This window comes from Bombina bombina, chromosome 1 (genome assembly GCF_027579735.1).
Source record: "Bombina bombina isolate aBomBom1 chromosome 1, aBomBom1.pri, whole genome shotgun sequence".
Classification (NCBI taxonomy): Eukaryota; Metazoa; Chordata; class Amphibia; order Anura; family Bombinatoridae; genus Bombina; species Bombina bombina.
Window position 1 is genome coordinate 56,590,822 of NC_069499.1, and position 25,213 is coordinate 56,616,034.

General features: G+C 39.7%; 1 protein-coding gene across 1 annotated transcript in view; it reads left to right on the plus strand.

Moving 5' to 3' along the window:
- The first annotated feature begins 1,655 nt into the window (after window positions 1-1,655).
- The window catches only part of ZDHHC22 (zinc finger DHHC-type palmitoyltransferase 22), a 52,154-nt gene continuing 28,596 nt past the window's right edge, over window positions 1,656-25,213 (plus strand). Inside the window, exon 1 of the mRNA XM_053705899.1 lies at window positions 1,656-2,154. Within this exon, the coding sequence (XP_053561874.1) occupies window positions 1,656-2,154 (499 nt within the window). The remainder of the gene's footprint in view (window positions 2,155-25,213) is intronic.

Here is a 25,213-nt window from a genome sequence, read left to right on the forward strand (position 1 = left end):
CATCAAGTAGATCATCTTCTTGAAAAGTGAGTTACAACAGTTGGCAAATCCCCTCTACCCACTCAACTGGTGCATAATTTGCCTCTTAAAAAGGTACCTCTGAATACTATGGGGTCTATTTAACAAGGGCCGAATGGCCTCTGTTCCCCTTGTTTCCGCACGAACCTTCAGGCTCACCGGAAACAGGAGTTAAGAAGCATCGGTCTTAAGACCGCTGCTCCTAAACTCATACGCCGCCTCTGAGGTGGCGTATAGCAATTCGCCCAATAATGTACGATTGTGCTGATTGACACCCCCTGGTCGCAAATCTGCAGGGGGCGGTATTGCACCAGCACTTCACAAGAACTGCTGGTGCAATGATAAATGCCAATAGCGTATGCTGTCGGCATTTATCGATGTGCAGCGGACATGGTTCCCTATAGCGGATCATGTCCGCTCGCACATATATAAATAGACCCACCCAATCTATGTTTATAGCTCTACGGAATCTGTTGGTGCTCTACAAATAAATGATAATAATAATAATAGTACAAATAAAAAACAAAGTAATAATTAATACAATTTCCTTTAATGAGTTATATGGTCTGTGTTCTTTTTACATCAGTTTGTGTAACTAACATTATGTTGGACAAATTTTAATATTAAAGGGACATTTGTACTCAAAAATCTTCTTAGTTCCATCAGAAAGAGAATATTTAGAAATGTATTTTGTGCTAAAAAAACATTTACATAGTAGTAGTCCAAGTTAGCCAGTGAGCAATAGATACTAGTATTAGTTGTACTTCATGTTAGTCCTTAAAATTCAACAGATTTTACTTAATCTTTCTCATGAAAAAATATTGTAATATGTATACTGTTTCATATACACAACATAAATTTGCAACGCCCCTTTAAGAGTTGATGCTGTTATTGTGAGCTTCAAGGTTCACTCTACAACAAATTACAAACTTCTTTTTTTCCTTGTTTTTTTTTAAAAATTAGTATTAATTAAAACAAAAGTATATAATATATATGTTTGTGTAAATAATATTAAAATGAGTAATTATTTAGCAGGCTAATTTGCACAAATTTCAAATAAAATGAATCCACACAGAAAGAAGACGAATAGGACATTTTTGTACCCAAGAAGCGATTGTAATTGAAAAGAGCTGGATATTAGAATTAGAGGGAGCCTTATAAAGAGCATTGGATGGGTGCACCTGGTCCATGGGCTTTTAGTTGCAGAACCCTCTCTAAAAGCAAATGTCATTTTAAGTTATCCTTATTTAGAGCAGATGTGCTATAGCTCTCTGAAGCTCATCTTAAACCCTTGTTCTAATGAAATAGATTAATTAATGCTAAGTTATAAGTAATGACCATTGCAAATGCACTAGCTCCATGATCACACATACTTTGGTCACATATCTGCATGTACCCTTGGTTTTTAAGTATATACATGTGGTCATTATATACACTCTTCTCAGCTTGGTCATTAGCCCCTATATATGTACATCTATATTTGCTCTGACAAAGTTCCAATAATTCTGGTTTCATTTAATTTTAGGAACCTATACTAGGCTGATGCTCCAGGATTACTCAACACTTAAGATCTCACAAGACTAGAAGAACTCACTATCCTGATAGACTGTCATGCTGATTCTCCTGTACTTTCCAGGATGCTTCTCAAACTTCTGAATCTTCTAGCACCTTTTTATTTTCTTTGCCTTTTATCAGTCACATTTTCTCTCCAGATATTCCTGTTCCTTCCTGGGATGTGTGAGGATCCCTCAGGAATTTTAAACCTATATGGCCTCCTGAACAGCTGTCTCTTTCTTTTCCTCCTAGTCAATGTTGTTGGGAATTATATTTTGGTAATCTGGAACAGTCCTGGGGTAGGACATATCGGTACAGAAAGTGAAATAGACAGTAAGCCCTTTTGCCATCTGTGTGCTCGAGTGATGTCTGAACAGGAGCATCACTGTTTCTTCACAGGAACATGTATTGGCCGCAGTAACTGGCGTAGCTTTGTGTTCTTCTGCATGCATACCTCTTGCAGTTGCTTTCATGCAGTGGTGTCAGGAGTGGGATACATCTCAGAAATCATTTCTCTTTCTTTCTTTGACCCTCTGACCTTCCTCAAGCTGCTTCCACATTCTATAACACGTTTCTTCTCAGGTCAGAATTCTCCTTAATTAAATCATATCTACCACCTGTGATCTACTGAGATAAATGTAATTTTGGTACAGTCTAAATAATTTGGTTATCCACAAACTGTTTACCCTGCCAGTATATCTAACACTTCCACAAAATCAAAATATGTCTTACTGATTGATTTTGGCTGATTTCTAGTGCTGAAATATTTACTTAAACAGTTAGCTATAGTGTCTGTTTTTTTCCACATTTTCTGTTTTTAACATTGATTCACAAAACAATGAGTGAATTCTCCAATGAGACAAATATTTAAATTTACTATGGGCTAGATTACAAGTGGAGTGATAAATTCTTGCACTCCTGCAAATAGGCAAATTTGCCCGTTTGCTTGAAGCGCTATAATTAACCAGCCATTACAAGTGGCTGCTTATTGCTACCACAAGCTTGTGGTAGCAATTAGCACTCCGAAAATTAACCTGAGATTAGATCTCTGGTTAATTTTCAAAAAGTGTCCCAAATGCCCTCAAAAAAGAGGGCATTATAGTTTATATTTATTTAGCTTGTGTTTTAAAAAATAAAAAATAACTGCACTAGGCAGTTTTGGGGCTTTAAAGTTGGTGGGATAGACTGCAATGTAAATATATATGTATATGCTTATGCTTTATGTATATACACATATTAAAACATAAATATATATGTATATATTCATATACATATGTATTTTAAAATGCTGCCCATTGCTGCGCTACTTACCCTTTTCGCTGCGCGAGATTCTTATTTCGTCTCTGACGGCATCAGAATGAGGCACCCATAAGAGCCTATGGAAGCGCAATCTCCTGAGATCAATGCTTCCTAGCTCACGTTCGCATTGCAATTTACTTGTAATACCAGCACACATTATCGTGCAGGTAATAATGCAGGAAACAGACTGACTGCACTCACTGGATTTAGCAAACAAAAAAACTTTTTTTTTTATTTCATAGGTGACGTTTCAGGGTGGAAAACCCCTTCCTCAGACCAAAGGAAGGGATTTTGCACCCCGAAATGTCACCTATGAAATAAACAACAGTTTTTTGTTTGCTAAATCCAGTGAGTGTGGTCAGTCTGTTTCCTATATATATATATATATATATATATATATACACACATAAATATGCATATTTAGACATATATATGTATCTATCTCAGTGTTAAAGCCCTTTGCAGCCTTTATTTTTCTAACACCTGAGATCTCATATCTTTTCGCCCTTATAACTTTTTTTGTGCAATTTTTTTAAAAAATAATTTTTATCAGATAGTGTTATTATGAACTTAATTGTACTTTCTAAATTAATTTTGATGTGATTTGTGACACTTTTTGTTTTGCGAAACAGTTGACACGCTATCCTGACGAGCATTGATTTCAACTGCGTTCAAGCAATCGTGTTTACTTTAACTTGTAATGCAAGCAAACACCCACGATAAACTCCTTTTTGCTTGTGCTTAGCTGTTAGCGATCCACTCGTAATATGGCCCTAAATAAGTTAGGCAGTTACAATCAATATTGGATTGATATCTGGCATGCCTTAATCATTTTGGATACATATATTTTATTTTACTTGCAAAAGCGTACTTGAAAAATGAAACAATACCCTGTATTTTTTCCCCAATGATTTTCATTTGTTTTTTTAGGAATTTCCTTACTCAGAAGCCAAAGAAATACTGAAAATATCACAAAAAAACAAAACAAAAAAAAACCTTTCCAATATTTACAAGGAAATTTAAAAAAAAAAAAAGTTTAGAATTACGTTCTAAATTTGAAAAGGCAATGGACTGTCTGTATATCAGTAATAAATACAAATAATGTTCTCTTTGGTTGGAGACAATTAGTGCTAATTAGTACAGGTGATATTGCTTAATATAATAGCATAGAAATTGTGTGTATCTCATTGGAGAGTCCTTTGAATACTAAGTGAATTTAGGCCATTGTTTTGTATTATCACTGATGTCTCTGTGATATGTCATATTTATGTCACAGCTCTCTCGCATTGCCTTTGTCTGTGCCACTGTGTGTCAGTGCCAGTGTGCTCAGAGTGTATTTATTATTTATAGAGCACCACCATATACCATGGTGTCGCACAGATGAGCAGACGGCACATTGCTCATAGCAATACAATACAGATGCAGTGCAATATTAACACAAACAATATAAATTGATAAATGCAGGATGTATTTAATGCAGAGACGTTTCCAGGAACCAAATATGGGGCAGTACACAAGGTTCCACAGTCAAGTAACTTAGATTTTGACATCAGATGAAAAACATAGGTCCATCAAGTCAGCCATATTCCCTGTAAAGTGTTAACTTAAAGGGACATGAAACCCAAAATGTTTCTCTCATGACTCAGATAGCGCATACAATTTTTAAAAAAGTTGCAAATTGACTTCTATTATTAGATTTGCTTTGTTCTCCTGGTATTCTTTGTTGAAGAGATATCTAGATAGGTAGAGTGCACATGTCTGAAGCATTACAGAACAGATATACAGAGGGGGCGCTCTAGGAAGCTGATATATATCTATAAATGTTTGAATATATATCACAAATTGTTATTTTCCTATTATTATACAGATAATAAATGATAAACGCTAGATAAATAGGTAGTAAACAGACAACAAAGAGTCCAAGGGGCCGATTTATTTAGAAGCGTATGCTGCTCATTCCGCAAGCCTTCTGGTCGCCATAATCAGGAGTTAAGAAGCAGCGGTGATCCTAATCTCATCCGCCACCTCTGAGGGGGCCGACTGTAATCCTCCCAATCAGATACAATAGGGATGATTGAGACCCCTTGCTAGCAGCCGCGAATGTGCAGGGGGCGGCATCGCACAAGCATTTCACAAGAAATAGACAGAAAGTACTGTCCCTTTAACTTTCATAGGATAACCTGATGCTTACCCTAGAGTCCCCTACAGAGTTTGTCTTTACTATCTCTATGTTAGAGGGTCCGCTAACAAAGATACAGAGCTACTAATGAAGCAGTCACCTGTATGTGGTGTATATTAAATTATATATATACAGCAGTGGGAAAACATCAGTATGTGGAGTGATCGGGAATGGGAGGTGCATGGGAAGCCAGCGATTATGCTCCCTTTCCTCATAGACTTATATGGGGCACACTACATAAGCCTGTGCTGGCTTTCACTTGTGCGCTAACTCAAAGGTGCACTAGGCCAAGTGTGCTAAAGCCGAATATGTGCTAGGAGATACTTTAAATAGCATTGTTCTTCACTGTTAAGAAAATGCTATTTTTATTTAAAACTATCCATCTATCTATCTATCTATCTATCTATCTATCTATCAATCAATCGTATCTTTCGATCGATCGATCTTATTTATCTATCTATCGTATCTTTCGATCTTATTTATCTATCTATCATCTATCTATTTATCTATCATCTATCTAATCTATCTATCTTAAAATTAAAATAAAGGGGGGCGTATCCTAGCAGCGAACCCGAGTGGTCGCACTATCTTAGGGCTCTGACTGAGATTCTAAAAATCTGCCGATATAGGAATCAACTCACAGCTAATCTACATCCTAATATCCAGTACCGTTGGGATACCTGACATATTAATAGCTAACAATATATGTTCAACACCTTTTCTCTGTAGATTGGGCACTGTAACATCAGATTCCACATTTATCTATCACTTCATTTTAAGAGACATATAGGCTTCAGGATCGTACGTTTAGATATTTGAGTCTCATTTGTACTGCTGCTTCCACAATGCCCCTAAATATAAATATATTAGCATGTGTTTCACGGGGGTTAGTGGGGGGCCCTGGAAGAACATTTTTCTTAATAGAGATACATCAGGGGTTTCTATAACAATGGGGCAATAGCTTTAATCCGTAAGGCAGATATGAAATAGGAGTCCCTCTCGTGGTCAACGGCCGGGATCGCGGGCGGGACAAAAGCAAAATCTATCTTAAAACATGGTTGTGAGAGCGGCTTATTAATATAGACTCAGTATACTGCCTCTATTTATATGCATTGTAAAACTGGAAGCTACACATATCTTCATAATACTGACATGTTACATAAAGTTATGCATTGATCCAATCTGTACAGTTGCATACGACAACAAAGCTAGGATATATACACCAAGTTAACCCCTTAAACCCTTAGTAGGTTTTACGTTTTGTTTGCGCAATAACAATAATAATTTCAAAAAGTATTAATTATATAAGTTATGCATTGTCGGTGTGTCCGGTTTTGGCTTAGGCATCTACAATAATCTAGATGATCTTGTCATTCAAATGTTGTTCTTTTTTAGATGCAACTTTTCTTTTTTTTTTTTTGGTTTCTCAATCTGTTTCTTATAATCCCTTTAATCATCTCAACAGAGATTTTATGAAGCCCAAAAGTGGCTGATTTATTTTATCAGAGGATTCTATTAATAATTAATAATATTAAAAACAAGGGCTCTCAAGTCTTCTAACATCATCATTATAAGTGTTCCAGACAGTATATTATGTTTTATATTCTGAATTGTTCTTTGTCTTTTAATGTAGCACGTATGTTTGTGAATTTAACATGAAGCAATGTCATTGTATGTTGATGATACCTAAATAAAAAAAAATAATAATTCTTCAGAGTGAAGAACAATGCTATTTAAAGTGAAAGTCAACCATAGCATTTTTGAAACGCTAAAGGGCACTTTCATTGATGAGGTATAAGATACTTTATGCAGAAAGCTCCTTTATTTGTTTGTTTACCGATCACCTTTCTTAACTGCTACAGCAGCCCAAAAAAATATTTTGCTAAGAGGTGACATTTTCACCTCTTAGCCAATAGCCGTGCGGTAAATCCGGCTCCCATGGGCACCCAATCAGATTTACTGCATGGCTATTGGCTAAGAGGTGAAAACGTCACCTCTTAGCAAAATATTTTTTTGCCGTGGGCTGCTGTAGCAGTTAAGAAAGGTGATTGGTTGAAACAAATAAAGGCACTTTCTGCATGAAGTATCTTATACTTCATGAATGAAAGTGCCCTTTATTTGTTCCAACAGTCAACCCTAGCGTTTCAAAACGCTATGGATGACTTTTGCTTTAACGTCTTTCTATTCTAAAAAAAAACCCAATTGTGTTACAGTATTTTAAAAGGGATCAAGGTATTTGACTGGGAAGAGCTCAAAGGTGTATATATACTGTATTGTATTGTACTGTATATATATATATATATATATATATATATATATATTCCAGTAAAGAAGGATGCACTCTCAGGAATTTAAGACAAACAGTGTCAACATTTATTTCCTGACGTTTCAGGGATCAACTGTCCCTTTCTTCTGATCAGTGAAACAAGCGTACAATACCACAATAAATAGTGCAAGTGGTGTGACAAACAATAACATACTCCTCCTTCTTTACTGGAATATTCATTGCACATTTGCACCCAGGTTGTTGACCTTTAGAGGGAGGACTCGTTTTCTTTGGATTATATATATATACATATATATATATATTTATATATATATATATAAAAGCGCAAACGCATTTTACACTCGGTTTAGCGCAACTGAAAAGCTTGCATAAAGTGTAGTACATTAAATAAAAGTTGCACTAAACACAACCTAAATACATTGTAAATGCACGTTATTGAAATATTAAATATAAAGTATTTTTGCTTGCATGCATTATAGGTATAATACACGCTATACCCAACACACACAAAAATATTACTTCTACAAATGTTTACACTCGAGTGAAAGGGCTAAATAGCACACCACTTGTAATCTGGCCCATACTGTACACACAAACATTATATATACGGTATACACACACACAATACATTTTATACACACGCTCATAATACATACTGTACATACACAATTCATACTGTACACAGAGATACATAATACATACTGTACACACACACTACATACTGTACACACAATACATACTGTACACACACACAATACATACTGTACACACACACACACACACACACTACATACTGTACACACACACTACATACTGTACACACAATGCATACTGTACACAGAGATACATAAAACATAATACATACTGTATACACAATACATACTGTACACACACTACATACTGTACACACACACTGCATACTGTACACACACACAATACATACTGTACACACACACAATGCATACTGTACACACACACAATGCATACTGTACACACACACAATGCATACTGTACACACACATTACATACTGTACAAACACATTACATACTGTACACAAACATGATACATACTGTACACACAATACATACTGTACACAAACACAATACATACTGTACACACACTACATACTGTAAACACACACAATACATACTGTACACACACAATGCATACTGTACACATAGATACATAATACATACTGTACGCACACAATACATACTGTACACACAATGCATACTGTTCACACACACTACATACTGTACACACAATACATACTGTACACAAACAAAATACATACTGTACACACAATGCATACTGTACACAAACACAACACATACTGTACACACACACTACATACTGTACACACACTACATACTGTACACACATACAATACATACTGTACACAGAGATATACAATACATACTGTACACACACAATACATACTGTACACACACTACATACTGTACACACATACAATACATACTGTACACAGAGATATACAATACATACTGTACACACACAATACATACTGTACACACACACAATACATACTGTACACACACAATGCATACTGTACACACATACAATACATACTGTACACACACTACATACTGTACACACATACAATACATACTGTACACAGAGATATACAATACATACTGTACACACACAATACATACTGTACACACAATGCATACTGTACACAAACACTAGATACTGTACACACACAATACATACTGTACACACACACAATACATACTGTACACACACACACACACACACACTACATACTGTACACACACACTACATACTGTACACACAATGCATACTGTACACAGAGATACATAAAACATAATACATACTGTATACACAATACATACTGTACACACACTACATACTGTACACACACACTGCATACTGTACACACACACAATACATACTGTACACACACAATGCATACTGTACACACACACAATGCATACTGTACACACACATTACATACTGTACAAACACATTACATACTGTACACAAACATGATACATACTGTACACACAATACATACTGTACACAAACACAATACATACTGTACACACACTACATACTGTAAACACACACAATACATACTGTACACACACAATGCATACTGTACACATAGATACATAATACATACTGTACGCACACAATACATACTGTACACACAATGCATACTGTTCACACACACTACATACTGTACACAAACAAAATACATACTGTACACACAATGCATACTGTACACAAACACAACACATACTGTACACACACACTACATACTGTACACACACTACATACTGTACACACATACAATACATACTGTACACAGAGATATACAATACATACTGTACACACACAATACATACTGTACACACACTACATACTGTACACACATACAATACATACTGTACACAGAGATATACAATACATACTGTACACACACAATACATACTGTACACACACACAATACATACTGTACACACACAATGCATACTGTACACACATACAATACATACTGTACACACACTACATACTGTACACACATACAATACATACTGTACACAGAGATATACAATACATACTGTACACACACAATACATACTGTACACACAATGCATACTGTACACAAACACTAGATACTGTACACACACAATACATACTGTACACACACACTACATACTGTACACACACAATACATACTGTACACACACACAACATACTGTACACACACAATGCATACTGTACACACACAAGAAGAAAGAGGAACAGAGGCGCCAAACATGGCCTAGTAACGTCAGGGCACCAACACACACAGAACCGACAGGATAAAATATACTCACAAGTGAGGCTCACCCAAATGGTGCTATTGTGGCAGACTGGAACTATAACAGTGGTCCAGCTCACTGGTCACCGCCAGCCAAGACCCCAAGTCCAGATGATCCTTAAGAGGGCCTATAGATTAGAGCCTGGAAGGACAAGGAGAAGGCACAAGCATAGCCCAGAAACGTTTTGACCAAGGAGAAAGAAAATTTAAAGGTTGCACTTACAGGAGGCGAAGCACCACCAGATGCAATATCAGCATTACTGGGACCTCTTAGCCGCCCAGTGGACTGTGGAATCCAACCAACAGGATAAAGATAGTCCCAACTTGAGAAAAATTTCAGCAAAAGAGATAATATGCCCCCACGAGAGCAAGACAAAGGAGTAGTAGCAAGTGTATATTTAAAATACTTTATTAAAACATGCAACGCGTTTCTCAGCCACCACAGGGCTGTTTCCTCAGGCTATAAAACAATGTTGCTATATAAAGGGGATAAGAAAAAAAGGGCTTAATTCTGATAGGGCAATTCATTAACAATTTAAGTATTAGCACCTGTTTGACCATATTGGTAATTAGTTGATATGGCAACCTCTGTATACAAAACCCTCACAGGTGGTATTCAGGGCATTGACAGTAGTAATACAAATCAATCACAAATGGCATTAAAAACATTGACAGTTGATTTTTCGTACATTAAAAATCCAATAAAAGACATAATGGTATATATACATTTAAAAACCTTTAGTGCAAAATAATACATGATCCCTCTATGGTACCTGGGAATGTATATTAGCTGTATCACCATAAGCCTATGCTATATATACACAGAGGGTGTCAAGCAAAATGCCTTTCTTATAGCAGTCATGCTAACTACATTGGGGTGATACATTTATTTGTTGCGAACTGGTGAGAGTTTCTACTCTCATCAATAAGTTGTTCTACCTACTTGAGTAGTCCGGGAGGCCAAAGGATTAGCATATGTACAAATTCATTTTAATGTGTTGATAGTTTTTTTGTATATAAGAGCTGACCCTGAGCTTAATGTTCTAACAATTACAATGAAACTTTCTGAGTTCAATGTTCGTGGCGGTTCCTATAGGCCGCACCTGTAGGAAGATAAAAAACGATGGGGTGAGCACTCCTATAATATTAAGAAGAATGCAAAAGCTCACAGTGTCTCCAGACATTGCCTAATCCACCACAAAAAACAGAAAAATCCAATAAAAATAACACCTATTGAAGCGATTCCTAAATCTTGCACCAATGCCTTTATGACCCTCAGGAGGAGAGAGACATATTGGATTAAAAGATTAAGAACCCTTCAGTCCGACGGGCTTAACGAAAATTTAGGTATGGCAGCTTTTTGAAAATTATTGCTAACCCGACCTATCATGTCAAAATTGACATAGAGTTTTATATATGTATATCATGCAGACATAGCAAGGGACTTTTAAATATCTACCCAATGTATGTCTTTATACTGGGTATCTTATTTTATTCTAATTATTATTTTTTTCTACACTTAGTTATCTTTCCACTCAAAGAGTGGTATATGATTTTTTTTAAAAAGCAAATGCTTCTGTTAACTTTGAAACTGAAATAGGATTTCTAATACCTGTTTCTATACTATACTACACTTACCAAGTGGTTGCGTAATACCACACAATATACTAATCTGTATTTCACAAATTAGATAAATATATAAATATGAGTTTTTGATGACCATGGATCTTGATATTTTTCTAAATTAAAATTGGTCTTTTTTCCAAATTGTGCACTATATTCACGAAGTGGTTGTTTAACATTTTTACACAAGCAAATATAAACTAGGTAAAACATTCCAATAAGTCTATTTTTAGGAACCTTTGTATATATTTTTTTGAAATTAAAATGGGTTCACTCTCGTCCAAATTGCGCACAACATTCACGCAGTGGTTGTTTAACACCTTAATTTTAGAGAATATATACTAGGTAAAATATGTCAACAAGTCACTTTTTTAATTATTATAGAATCAATGTTAGTTTCACAATTAGATTTCGGTTCTTTTTGCTTTTTCTTGTTAACTATTGGTTCAACATTGCACCATTCTTCACACAGTGGTTGTTTAATGTTTATATACACTAATTTGAGTTTCTTACTCATTAACAATATTACACATATGAGTTATTCACTCAACATCACTATGATGATTATCATTTAGGAAGCCCAATTCAGGGATATATTATCAATTTTTTATTTTCATCATCATCATTTTTCTCCCTTATAGATCTTACAATCAGGGGCACACACCCCTCTTTCCCATTTCCCATTTTACACATTCCCATACACGTCAAAATGGGGATATCACAATAAACACTTGGGCCACAGTAATGAGGTATAGCACTAGCCCTTATCAATTTGACCACACTAGCATTATAGTCTCAAATGGTTTATAATGTTTTTTATGAAAATATTTTTATTTAAACACAGTATTTCTTCCTTTTATCACAGACATTATTTTTATTTATCAAGTGTTACATACTTGTAAACTCATGTTTTTAATGACCAAGACTACAGGTTTCTGATGCTACTGACACATATTGGAATCACCCTTTAATAGATAGTGAACACTCATATCACGTCACTCCAGCTATATATAAATAACGGGGGTTATCTGAACTCCTCCCTTTTCTGCCGTTCCATTCTAGGATTGGAGCAAATGGGAGGCTTGGTCCCTCTCTTGTTATGTAAAATCCCTGCTGGGATTGGCCACAAAAGAAGGCTACGTTACATGCGCACCCCTACAGTCACACAGGGGGGCGTGGCCTATAGGCACCACCATGAACAGTGAGAACGTTAGCATAGGATTTGTTTGACTAAATCCCAAGGAAAGAAGGCTATGTAATAGGTACATCCCTATAGTGACGTAGGTGGGCGGGGCCTATAGGAACCGCCACGAACATTGAACTCAGAAAGTTTCATTGTAATCGTTAGAACATTAAGCTCTGGATTTTTCTGTTTTTTTGTGGTGGATTAGGCAATGTCTGGAGACACTGTGAGCTTTTGCATTCTTCTTAATATTATAGGAGTGCTCACCCCATCGTTTTTTTATCTTCCTACAGGTGCGGCCTATAGGAACCGCCACGAACATTGAACTCAGAAAGTTTCATTGTAATCGTTAGAACATTAAGCTCAGGGTCAGCTCTTATATACAAAAAAACTATCAACACATTAAAATGAATTTGTACATATGCTAATCCTTTGGCCTCACGGACTACTCAAGTAGGTAGAACAACTTATTGATGAGAGTAGATACTCTCACCAGTTCGCAACAAATAAATGTATCACCCCAATGTAGTTAGCATGACTGCTATAAGAAAGGCATTTTGCTTGACACCCTCTGTGTATATATAGCATAGGCTTATGGTGATACAGCTATTATACATTCCCAGGTACCATAGAGGGATCATGTATTATTTTGCACTAAAGGTTTTTAAATGTATATATACCATTATGTCTTTTATTGGATTTTTAATGTACGAAAAATCAACTTGTGCATATTGTGATATGAATTTGTATAGGTATTGTATATAGATGTATTACAACTGTCAATGTTTTTAATGCCATTTGTGATTGTTTTGTATTACTACTGTCAATGCCCTGAATACCACCTGTGAGGGTTTTGTATACAGAGGTTGCCATATCAACTAATTACCAATATGGTCAAACAGGTACTAACACTTAAATTTTTAATTAATTGCCCTATCAGAATTAAGCCCTTTTTTCTTATCCCCTTTATATAGCAAGTGTGTTTAACATTGTTTTAAAGCCTGAGGAAACAGCCCTGTGGTGGCTGAGAAACGCGTCGCATGTTTTAATAAAGTATTTTAAATATACACTTGCTACTACTCCTTTTTCTTGCTCTCGTGGGGGCATATTATCTCTTTTGCTGAATTTTTTCTCAAGTTGGGACTATCTTTATCCTGTTGGTTGGATTCCACAGTTCACTGGGCGGCTGAGAGGTCCCAGTAATGCTGATATTGCACCTGGTGGTGCTTCGCCTCCTGTAAGTGCAACCTTTAAATTTTCTTTCTCCTTGGTCAAAACGTTACTGGGCTATGTTTGTGCCTTCTCCTTGTCCTTCCAGGCTCTAACCTATAGGCCCTCTCAAGGATCATCTGGACATGGGGTCTTGGCTGGCGGTGACCAGTGAGCTGGACCACTGTTATAGTTCCAGTCTGCCACAATAGCACCATTTGGGTGCGCCTCACTTGTGAGTATATTTTATCCTGTCGGTTCTGTGTGTGTTGGTGCCCTGACATTACTAGGCCATGTTTGGCGCCTCTGTTCCTCTTTCTTCTTAGATCATGATACATCAGGATGAGTGCTGCCTCAATTTTTCAGGAATGTTGTTATGGACATCTTGTGATATTTGCATATACCCATACTCCAGCATTCACCAATTTGGATTGGGTATCTTTTTGATTGATTGTATCATTTATTAATAGTTTGTTTTATATTTGCACTTATTTTTTAGTCATCAGTTAGCGCCCCCATGAGTGTGGTGTATTTTTTGTATACACCATTCTCTATTATTTCTGTACACACACAATACATACTGTACACCCACAATACATACTGTACACACACACACACACACACACACACAATGCATACTGTACACACAATACATACTGTACACGCACAATGCATACTGTACACACACACAATACATACTGTACACACACAATGCATACTGTACACACACTACATACTGTACACACACACAATGCATACTGTACACACACACAATGCATACTGTACACAGAGATACATAATACATACTGTACACACACAATACATACTGTACACACACACAATACATACTGTACACACACACAATACATACTGTACACACACACAATACATACTGTACACACACACTACATAATGTATACACACAAACATACTGTACACAAACACAATACATACTGTACACACACAATGCATACTGTACACACACACACTACATACTGTACACACACACAATGCATACTGTACACAGAGATATACAATACATACTGTACACACACAATACATACTGTACACAGAGATACACAATGCATACTGTACACACAAACAATACATACTGTACACACACAATACATACTGTACACACAATGCATACTGTACACACAATGCATACTGTATACACACAAACATACTGTACACAAACACAATACATACTGTACACACAATGCATACTGTACACAAACACAAAACATACTGTACACACAATACATACTGTACACACAAACTACATACTGTACACACACACACACACTACATACTGTACACACACACAATGCATACTGTACACACATACAATGTATACTGTACACAGAGATATACAATACATACTGTACACACACAATACATACTGTACACAGAGATACACAATGCATACTGTACACACACACACAATACATACTGTACACACAATGCATACTGTATACACACAAACATACTGTACACAAACACAATACATACTGTACACACAATACATACTGTACACACAATGCATACTGTACACACAATGCATACTGTACACACAATGCATACTGTACACACACAATGCATACTGTACACAAACACAATACATACTGTACACACAAAATGCATACTGTACACACAAAATGCATACTGTACACAAACACAATACATACTGTACACAAACACAATACATACTGTACACACACAATGCATACTGCACACAGATATACATAATACATACTGTACACACACAATACATACTGTACATACACAATGCACACTGTACACACACAATGCATACTGTACACACAATACATACTGTACACACACAATGCATACTGTACACACACAATACATACAGTACACAAACGCAATACATACTGTACACACACAATGCATACTGTACACAGAGATACATAATACATACTGTACACACAATATATACTGTACACACACACACTACATACTGTACACACACAATACATACTGTACACACACAATACATACTGTACACACACACACACATTGCATACTGTACACAGAGATACACAATACATACTGTACACACACAATACATACTGTACACACACAATGCATACTGTACACACACACACACACACATTGCATACTGTACACAGAAATACACACACACACAATGCATACTGTACACACAGATACACAATACATACTGTACACACACACAATGCATACTGTACACACACCCAATGAATACTGTACATACACAATATATATATACTGTACACACACAATACATACTGTACACAAACAATACATACTGTACACACACATTACATACTGTACACAAACACTACATACTGTACACACACAATACATACTGTACACAAACACAATACATACTGTACACACACACTACATACTGTACACACACACTACATACTGTACACACAGAATACATACTGTACACAAACATAATACATACTGTACACACACAATGCATACTGTACACACACAATACATACAGTACACAAACATAATACATACTGTACACACGCAACGCATACTGTACACAGAGATACACAATACATACTATACACACACCCAATGAATACTGTACACACACAATATATACTGTAAACACACACACACAATACATACTGTACACACACACTACTTACTGTAAACACACAATACATTCTGTACACATACACAATACATACTGTACACACACAATACATACTGTACACACACAATACATACTGTACACACACAATACATACTGTACACACAGATACACAATACATACTGTACACATACACAATGCATACTGTACACACACCCAATGAATACTGTACATACACAATATATATACTGTACACACACAATACATACTGTACACAAACAATACATACTGTACACAAACACTACATACTGTACACACACACTACATACTGTACACAGAAATACACACACACACAATGCATACTGTACACACACAATGCATACTGTACACAGAGATACACAATACATACTGTACACACACACAATGCATACTGTACACACACCCAATGAATACTGTACATACACAATATATATATACACTGTACACACACAATACATACTGTACACAAACAATACATACTGTACACACACATTACATACTGTACACAAACACTACATACTGTACACACACAATACATACTGTACACAAACACAATACATACTGTATACACACACTACATACTGTACACACAGAATACATACTGTACACACACACTACATACTGTACACACACACTACATACTGTACACACAGAATACATACTGTACACAAACATAATACATACTGTACACACACAATGCATACTGTACACACACAATACATACAGTACACAAACATAATACATACTGTACACACGCAACGCATACTGTACACAGAGATACACAATACATACTATACACACACCCAATGAATACTGTACACACACAATATATACTGTAAACACACGCACACAATACATACTGTACACACACACTACTTACTGTAAACACACAATACATTCTGTACACATACACAATACATACTGTACACACACAATACATACTGTACACAAACAATACATACTGTACACAAACACTACATACTGTACACAAACACTACATACTGTACACACACACACACATTGCATACTGTACACAGAAATACACACACACACAATGCATACTGTACACACACAATGCATACTGTACACAGAGATACACAATACATACTGTACACACACACAATGCATACTGTACACACACCCAATGAATACTGTACACACACAATATATACTGTAAACACACGCACACAATACATACTGTACACACACACTACTTACTGTAAACACACAATACATTCTGTACACATACACAATACATACTGTACACACACAATACATACTGTACACAAACAATACATACTGTACACAAACACTACATACTGTACACACACACAATGCATACTGTACACACACACACACATTGCATACTGTACACAGAAATACACACACACACAATGCATACTGTACACACACAATGCATACTGTACACAGAGATACACAATACATACTGTACACACACCCAATGCATACTGTACACACACCCAATGAATACTGTACATACACAATATATATATACTGTACACACACAATACATACTGTACACAAACAATACATACTGTACACACACATTACATACTGTACACAAACACTACATACTGTACACAAACACTACATACTGTACACAAACACAATACATACTGTACACACACACTACATACTGTACACACACACTACATACTGTACACACACACTACATACTGTACACACAGAATACATACTGTACACAAACATAATACATACTGTACACACACAATGCATACTGTACACACACAATACATACAGTACACAAACATAATACATACTGTACACACGCAACGCATACTGTACACAGAGATACACAATACATACTATACACACACCCAATGAATACTGTACACACACAATATATACTGTAAACACACACACACAATACATACTGTACACACACACTACTTACTGTAAACACACAATACATTCTGTACACATACACAATACATACTGTACACACACAATACATACTGTACACACACAATGCATACTGTACACACACAATGCATACTGTACACAGAGATACACAATACATACTGTACACATACACAATGCATACTGTACACACACCCAATGAATACTGTACATACACAATATATATACTGTACACACACAATACATACTGTACACAAACAATACATACTGTACACACACACTACATACTGTACACAAACACTACATACTGTACACACACAATACATACTGTACACAAACACAATACATACTGAACACACACACACACAACATAAGGGATTAAATGCCATATCCTCCTCTGTGGAAAGAATAACTTATAACTATATACATTCTTGGTTTAACATAAACTCAACTTAGTTTCTAAACGTAGAAATAAATAACACACAAAATAACGACACAACAACTTTTTATGGTTAGAGAAAACCCGCAGGTCACGTTTATTGTGGCAACACAAGAACTAACGACCGTCTGAATAAACATGGACCAGGGGGGCGGCAATCAGGTACTAGCTAAACGTAGTAACCCATGCTAACAAGATGGGCAGTACCAGGGCGCAGGAGAAGAAGCAGAGCGTAGCTCAATACTATAAAAAACAGGGAATTCTCGGCATCGGAATCACACGAGCAGGGAACACCCCAGACGCGCGTCTGGGGACTTCATCCCTGGCCGGAAGTGCCGTCACTCTACCTCGATCACATCCTGCCCCCGGACACTGTCCACCCGCCAGCCCAGGGTGCAAACCACCACTCCGTACCAGTAAGGGGCCAGGATCAAAAAGGTGCGTAAACCAGATTGAAATACCTGGGGAGCTGAAACTTAACGTCCTTGGACTTACAGAAATAGGCTGGTTAGCCCTCATCAAGCCTTCGGATAGCCCTAGTCCCTGGGGACCACCATAAGGACGGATCCCCCTACTGATTGCAAAATAATAAACAAAGGGAGGGAAGGGTGGGGAAAACTTTGAGAAAAACAGCAGAAAGAGGACATGTGCTTCCTGTACTGGGCTTAAAAAGGTAAGCTGGAACCCCTCCTCTCTTTCTGCAACATTGTTTCACACACACAACACAACACTCCCCTCCTCCGTCTTGGCCTTAACCCTTATGTGCATTCCAGGCAATTTGCCTTACATTTCCTTAAGGGATTAAATGCCATATCCTCCTCTGTGGAAAGAATAACTTATAACTATATACATTCTTGGTTTAACATAAACTCAACTTAGTTTCTAAACGTAGAAATAAATAACACACAAAATAACGACACAACAACTTTTTATGGTTAGAGAAAACCCGCAGGTCACGTTTATTGTGGCAACACAAGAACTAACGACCGTCTGAATAAACATGGACCAGGGGGGCGGCAATCAGGTACTAGCTAAACGTAGTAACCCATGCTAACAAGATGGACAGTACCAGGGCGCAGGAGAAGAAGCAGAGCGTAGCTCAATACTATAAAAAACAGGGAATTCTCGGCATCGGAATCACGCGGGCAGGGAACACCCCAGACGCGCGTCTGGGGACTTCATCCCTGGCCGGAAGTGCCGTCACTCTACCTCGATCACATCCTGCCCCCGGACACTGTCCACCCGCCAGCCCAGGGTGCAAACCACCACTCCGTACCAGTAAGGGGCCAGGATCAAAAAGGTGCGTAAACCAGATTGAAATACCTGGGGAGCTGAAACTTAACGTCCTTGGACTTACAGAAATAGGCTGGTTAGCCCTCATCAAGCCTTCGGATAGCCCTAGTCCCTGGGGACCACCATAAGGACGGATCCCCCTACTGATTGCAAAATAATAAACAAAGGGAGGGAAGGGTGGGGAAAACTTTGAGAAAAACAGCAGAAAGAGGACATGTGCTTCCTGTACTGGGCTTAAAAAGGTAAGCTGGAACCCCTCCTCTCTTTACACGCGCGTCTGGGGACTTCATCCCTGGCCAGAAGTGCCGTCACTCTACCTCGATCACATCCTGCCCCCGGACACTGTCCACCCGCCACGAGATCGCCCAAATATCAAGGGCCACTCTCGCCGCCACCCAACTCACACAAATAGGAGTAGGGACTGACGTATATCTTCAATAAACAGGTCCATGCCATGGTCCGTAAGATGGACCCCGTCGCCTCGGTACAGGCTCCGGTCAGCGGCCGTAATGAACTTGTGTTCCACAACAAAACCACCTAGCTCGCACATAAGCTTCCTAACATCTCTATTGAGCTTCTTGCGAACTTGGAACGCTGCCCTATGATTAGCCATGTGTCTCCACGTCAACCTCGGTATAATGTTTGACCAGCCCATTCTCACACCAGGCAACCAAGCTTTAAAGGTGCGCAGATCTGATTGGATCACTGCGCTCAAGTCCCGGCCGGGAATTGAGCCGAGATCATTTCCACCTAAGTGGATGATCAGAACATGGGGTTTCTCCCACCGCCTCATGGCGGATTGCAGTAACCCAGGCAGATCTGCCCAGCAAAGGCCTCTCCTCCCTAACCACCTAACTACCACCCTAGAGAATGAGAACCCAAGCTGCTGCCCTCCAGGTTGCGATGCTGCTCGGATAGCCGCCCAGTGTACGAACGAGTGCCCAACGATCCAGGCACGAAGTGGCCCACTTCTAGGCCCTGCAATAGAAACAAGAGTTAGGGCATATAATGGCAGTGCAGTGTGCAACATTATCAACCAGCAAATATTAACATTGGGATATAAGTGGCCTAACGTAAATCTGATACCTCTTAGACTTCCACCTCCCCAAGCGCCATTATGCGGTCAGCCGACCAGCCTAAAGCCGCCGCCGTCGTAGCAGCTCCAACCCTAAAGGAGTGAGGAGCTATGGTATTGGGATTCAAGCCTACTTTTTTAGCCGCCCACCCTAAAACCTTCCGAAATTGAAACCTCGTCAGGGGGGGTACCATCCTGATGAATTAAAAATCTAACCACACCCACTGGACGCCTGTCCGAGAAGGTCTTTAACAGTGCACTAGGGCAGCAGGCGGAACCCGCATGCGCGGGTAGCGTCAGCCAGGCCCCCCTACCATCCTGATCGACTTTCGATCGAGGGATGAAAAGCAATACCCCATTATCCGTAAACCTGACGTGCTCCGCCAGGACGCCACCCACTTTCGCCAACTTAGACTGGGGGACCAATTCCCCCACTCGGAGTGCGCCATGAAACGCCATGGCGAACGCCGCTGAAAAAAGGCGCACCTCGTAGTCTGAGGAACATACCTCCGGTAGAACACGAAGCAGTAGGACCAACCTGTCCGCCGTTATGGGTTCCCTAACGTCTGGACGCCGCACTTCCGACCTTCCCCAACCCCTCAGTATTTGACGAATCAAAAACGTTTTGGAAGAGTCCGTCAGCGTGAATAGTTTACAGAAAAAGGACACCGCCGCTAACCGCGCGGATACCGCCCCTTTCTTAGCTAACTTAGCCCTAAGCTCCGCGAGCCAGCGCAATAGCCAGTCTTGCTCACCAGCACAAGAAGGAAATCCTTGGACATCACAGAAGAATACCCATTCTTCCCAGTACCTTACATAGGACTTCCAAGTGGAAGGTGCCAGGGACGCCTTCAGCACCGGAATCAGGGACTGCCATCCAAAGCCACCTGCCAAAGAAAAGGAGGACAGGGAAAGCCATGAGTGGCAGCCTCAGGAGCACATTTCCTAAAATTTTCCCATTGAAAGCGACATAGTGCATCAGCAATAACGTTTTTAACCCCTGGGACATGCCTAGCCCGAAACTCAATGTTCCGCTTGAGGCATCTCAAAACCAGAATTCTCAGATATCGAATTACTGGCGGTGAGGAAGAAGAGAGACCGTTAATGGCAAAAACCACGCTCAAATTGTCCATCCAAAAAATGACGGAACGGTTCTCGAGCTTGTCCCCCCAGATCTCCAACGCCACCAGAATGGGGAAAAGCTCTAGAAGGCACAGGTTCCTGGTCAGGCCCCTGGCCGCCCACTCGGCCGGCCAAGGTTCGGCGCTCCACTCGCCATTGAGATAGGCGCCGTATCCAAAAAACCCCAGCAGCATCAGTAAAGAGGTGCAGTTCTCGCGCCGGAGTCTGAGGGGTTCTCCAAATACAGATCCCATTGAAATCCCTGAGGAACAGATCCCAGACACGGAGGTCTTCCTTCATGTCATTATTAACCATTAGTTTGGCCTTGGGGGAAGTAACTCCCGGCAACAAGCGCTCAATTCTCTTCAGGAAAATCCTCCCCATCGGGATGACCCTCCCTGCAAAGTTGAGCAGACCCAAAACAGATTGGAGCTCTTTCAGCGTGCAAAACTGCGCCGCTGCGAGGCTCCTGACTGCTGTCAACATCTTCTGCACCTTATCAACCGGAAGCCTACATTCCTGGGCTACCGAATCAATTTCGATACCCAGGAAAGTAAGACAAGTGCAAGGGCCCTCCGTTTTGTCTTCTGCTAAGGGGACTCCAAATTTCTCCATCAACAGCCGCATGGCATAAAGGAGCAGCTCTCATTCCCTAGACCCCTGTCTACCGACCAGGAGAAAGTCGTCCAAGTAGTGAGCAATCCTATCCTCTCCTGTCACTTCCGCAACGGCCCAATGCAAGAAGGAACTAAACGCCTCAAAATAGGCGCAGGAAATGGAACACCCCATGGGCAAACAACGGTCAACATAATAGTGTCCGTTGAAGAAACATCCCATTAAGTAAAATGATGCGGGGTGAATCGGCAAGAGTCTGAAAGCAGACTCGATGTCAAGCTTGGCCAGTAATGCCCCATGACCCGATCTGCGTACTACGTGTAAGGCATCATCAAATGACTGGTAATATACCGTACTCAAGTCCTGAGGGATGGCGTCATTGACTGACTTTCCCTTTGGGTATGAGAGATGTTGTATCATCCTAAACTTTCCTGGGTCTTTTTTGGGCACAACCCCTAGAGGCGAGATAACCAATCCCGGCATAGGTCTTTCCTTAAACGGGCCAGCCATTCTACCCAGTGAAACTTCCTTACCCAATTTCTCCTTCAATACCTCCGGGAACAGGGAGGCAGATTTCAGGTTCCTGCGAGAAGCCGCACCCGAAACCGGACCTTGTACGGGGATAACAAAACCTTCCCGGAGCCCTGACTCCAACAAGGCCGCCGCTACCCTATCGGGGTAGAGCGTGAGCCACTTACTAATTGCGGCCACCTTCAGCGGGGTGTCCGCTCTTAGCGACAGCAGGGCTTCTTGGCCCAGCCCTGTCCTGTTTGTCCCCTTTTTTAACGCAGTCTGCGGCAGGGTGAAATCCCCCGCAGATGCGACAAGCGTGCCGAAAGGAACACGCGGTTCCCAACGTGCATTGCTTGTCCTGGAATTTCCAACAGACCCCAGCTGGGCGTCTGAGAAATCTATGTGCGGGTCGAAACTGTGTTGCACCCGCCGGGGCACCAGAAGTACCTAGCGATTTCTCGGGACCCAGCCGGGCCCAGAGTTGCATTTCTACGCACCCAAAATCCAAAAGTGGATTACCCACCATCTTTCTGCGGAACTCCTCATCATAATCCCGCCAGGCACCATCGCGATAATTATCAGCAATGATCTCCATGTTTTCCATGTATTTCAACACGGCTAAACACTGGTCCGGCCATTTTTGCAAATAGCAGGACGCATAGATCCTGAAACACCGGCGCCATTCGTGAAATGTGTCTGGGCGCTGGTACTTCTTGGGGCCTGTCCCATCCTCCGCTCTCGCTTTCTGCCTTAGGGCTTCCACCGAGAGCTCGAAGATGTTAACAAACTTCCCTTCTTGAATTCTCCGTACTGTCTTAGTCTTCAAATGCTCGTGCAGATCATAAGAAGACCAGGACCTAGTGTCCCCTTGGAGTGCCACCTTCCGATTAACGGGCCTCCCCACCCCACTTATGCGAAGTCTGGGTGGGGCAGCCCTGTCGGACCTGTCAGAGGCAATATAGTCATAACGGTCACGCAAACCCCCTTTTCCTGATCTCTTCTCTTCAGTTAACCATCTAAGCATCTTATACATTCGTTTATTGCCCTTCCCATGCAACCCCAGTTCCTTGTCATTTTCTGACCCAGAATCATCCGAGGATGAGGTAAAACCCCGCAACCCCACTGAAACTGAGGACTCACCATCTCTCACACCGATCCTGTTTGGAATCGCCACGACTCCCGAAGTAGAAGAACGCTCATCCTCTGACACCATGGAGTCCGGGCCGCTCTCAGCACCTCTTTCCAACCCGCTGCCTGAATCTCCTGACGTAGCCATGTCGCTTTCCTGCAAAAGAGATTGCCAGAGAGAAGTACCACGAAGGGGAAGGTCTGCTCTACCCCTCCCCCTGTGCCCAGACCGCTCATGCATCCCCTCACACACATCCTGGTTGCCT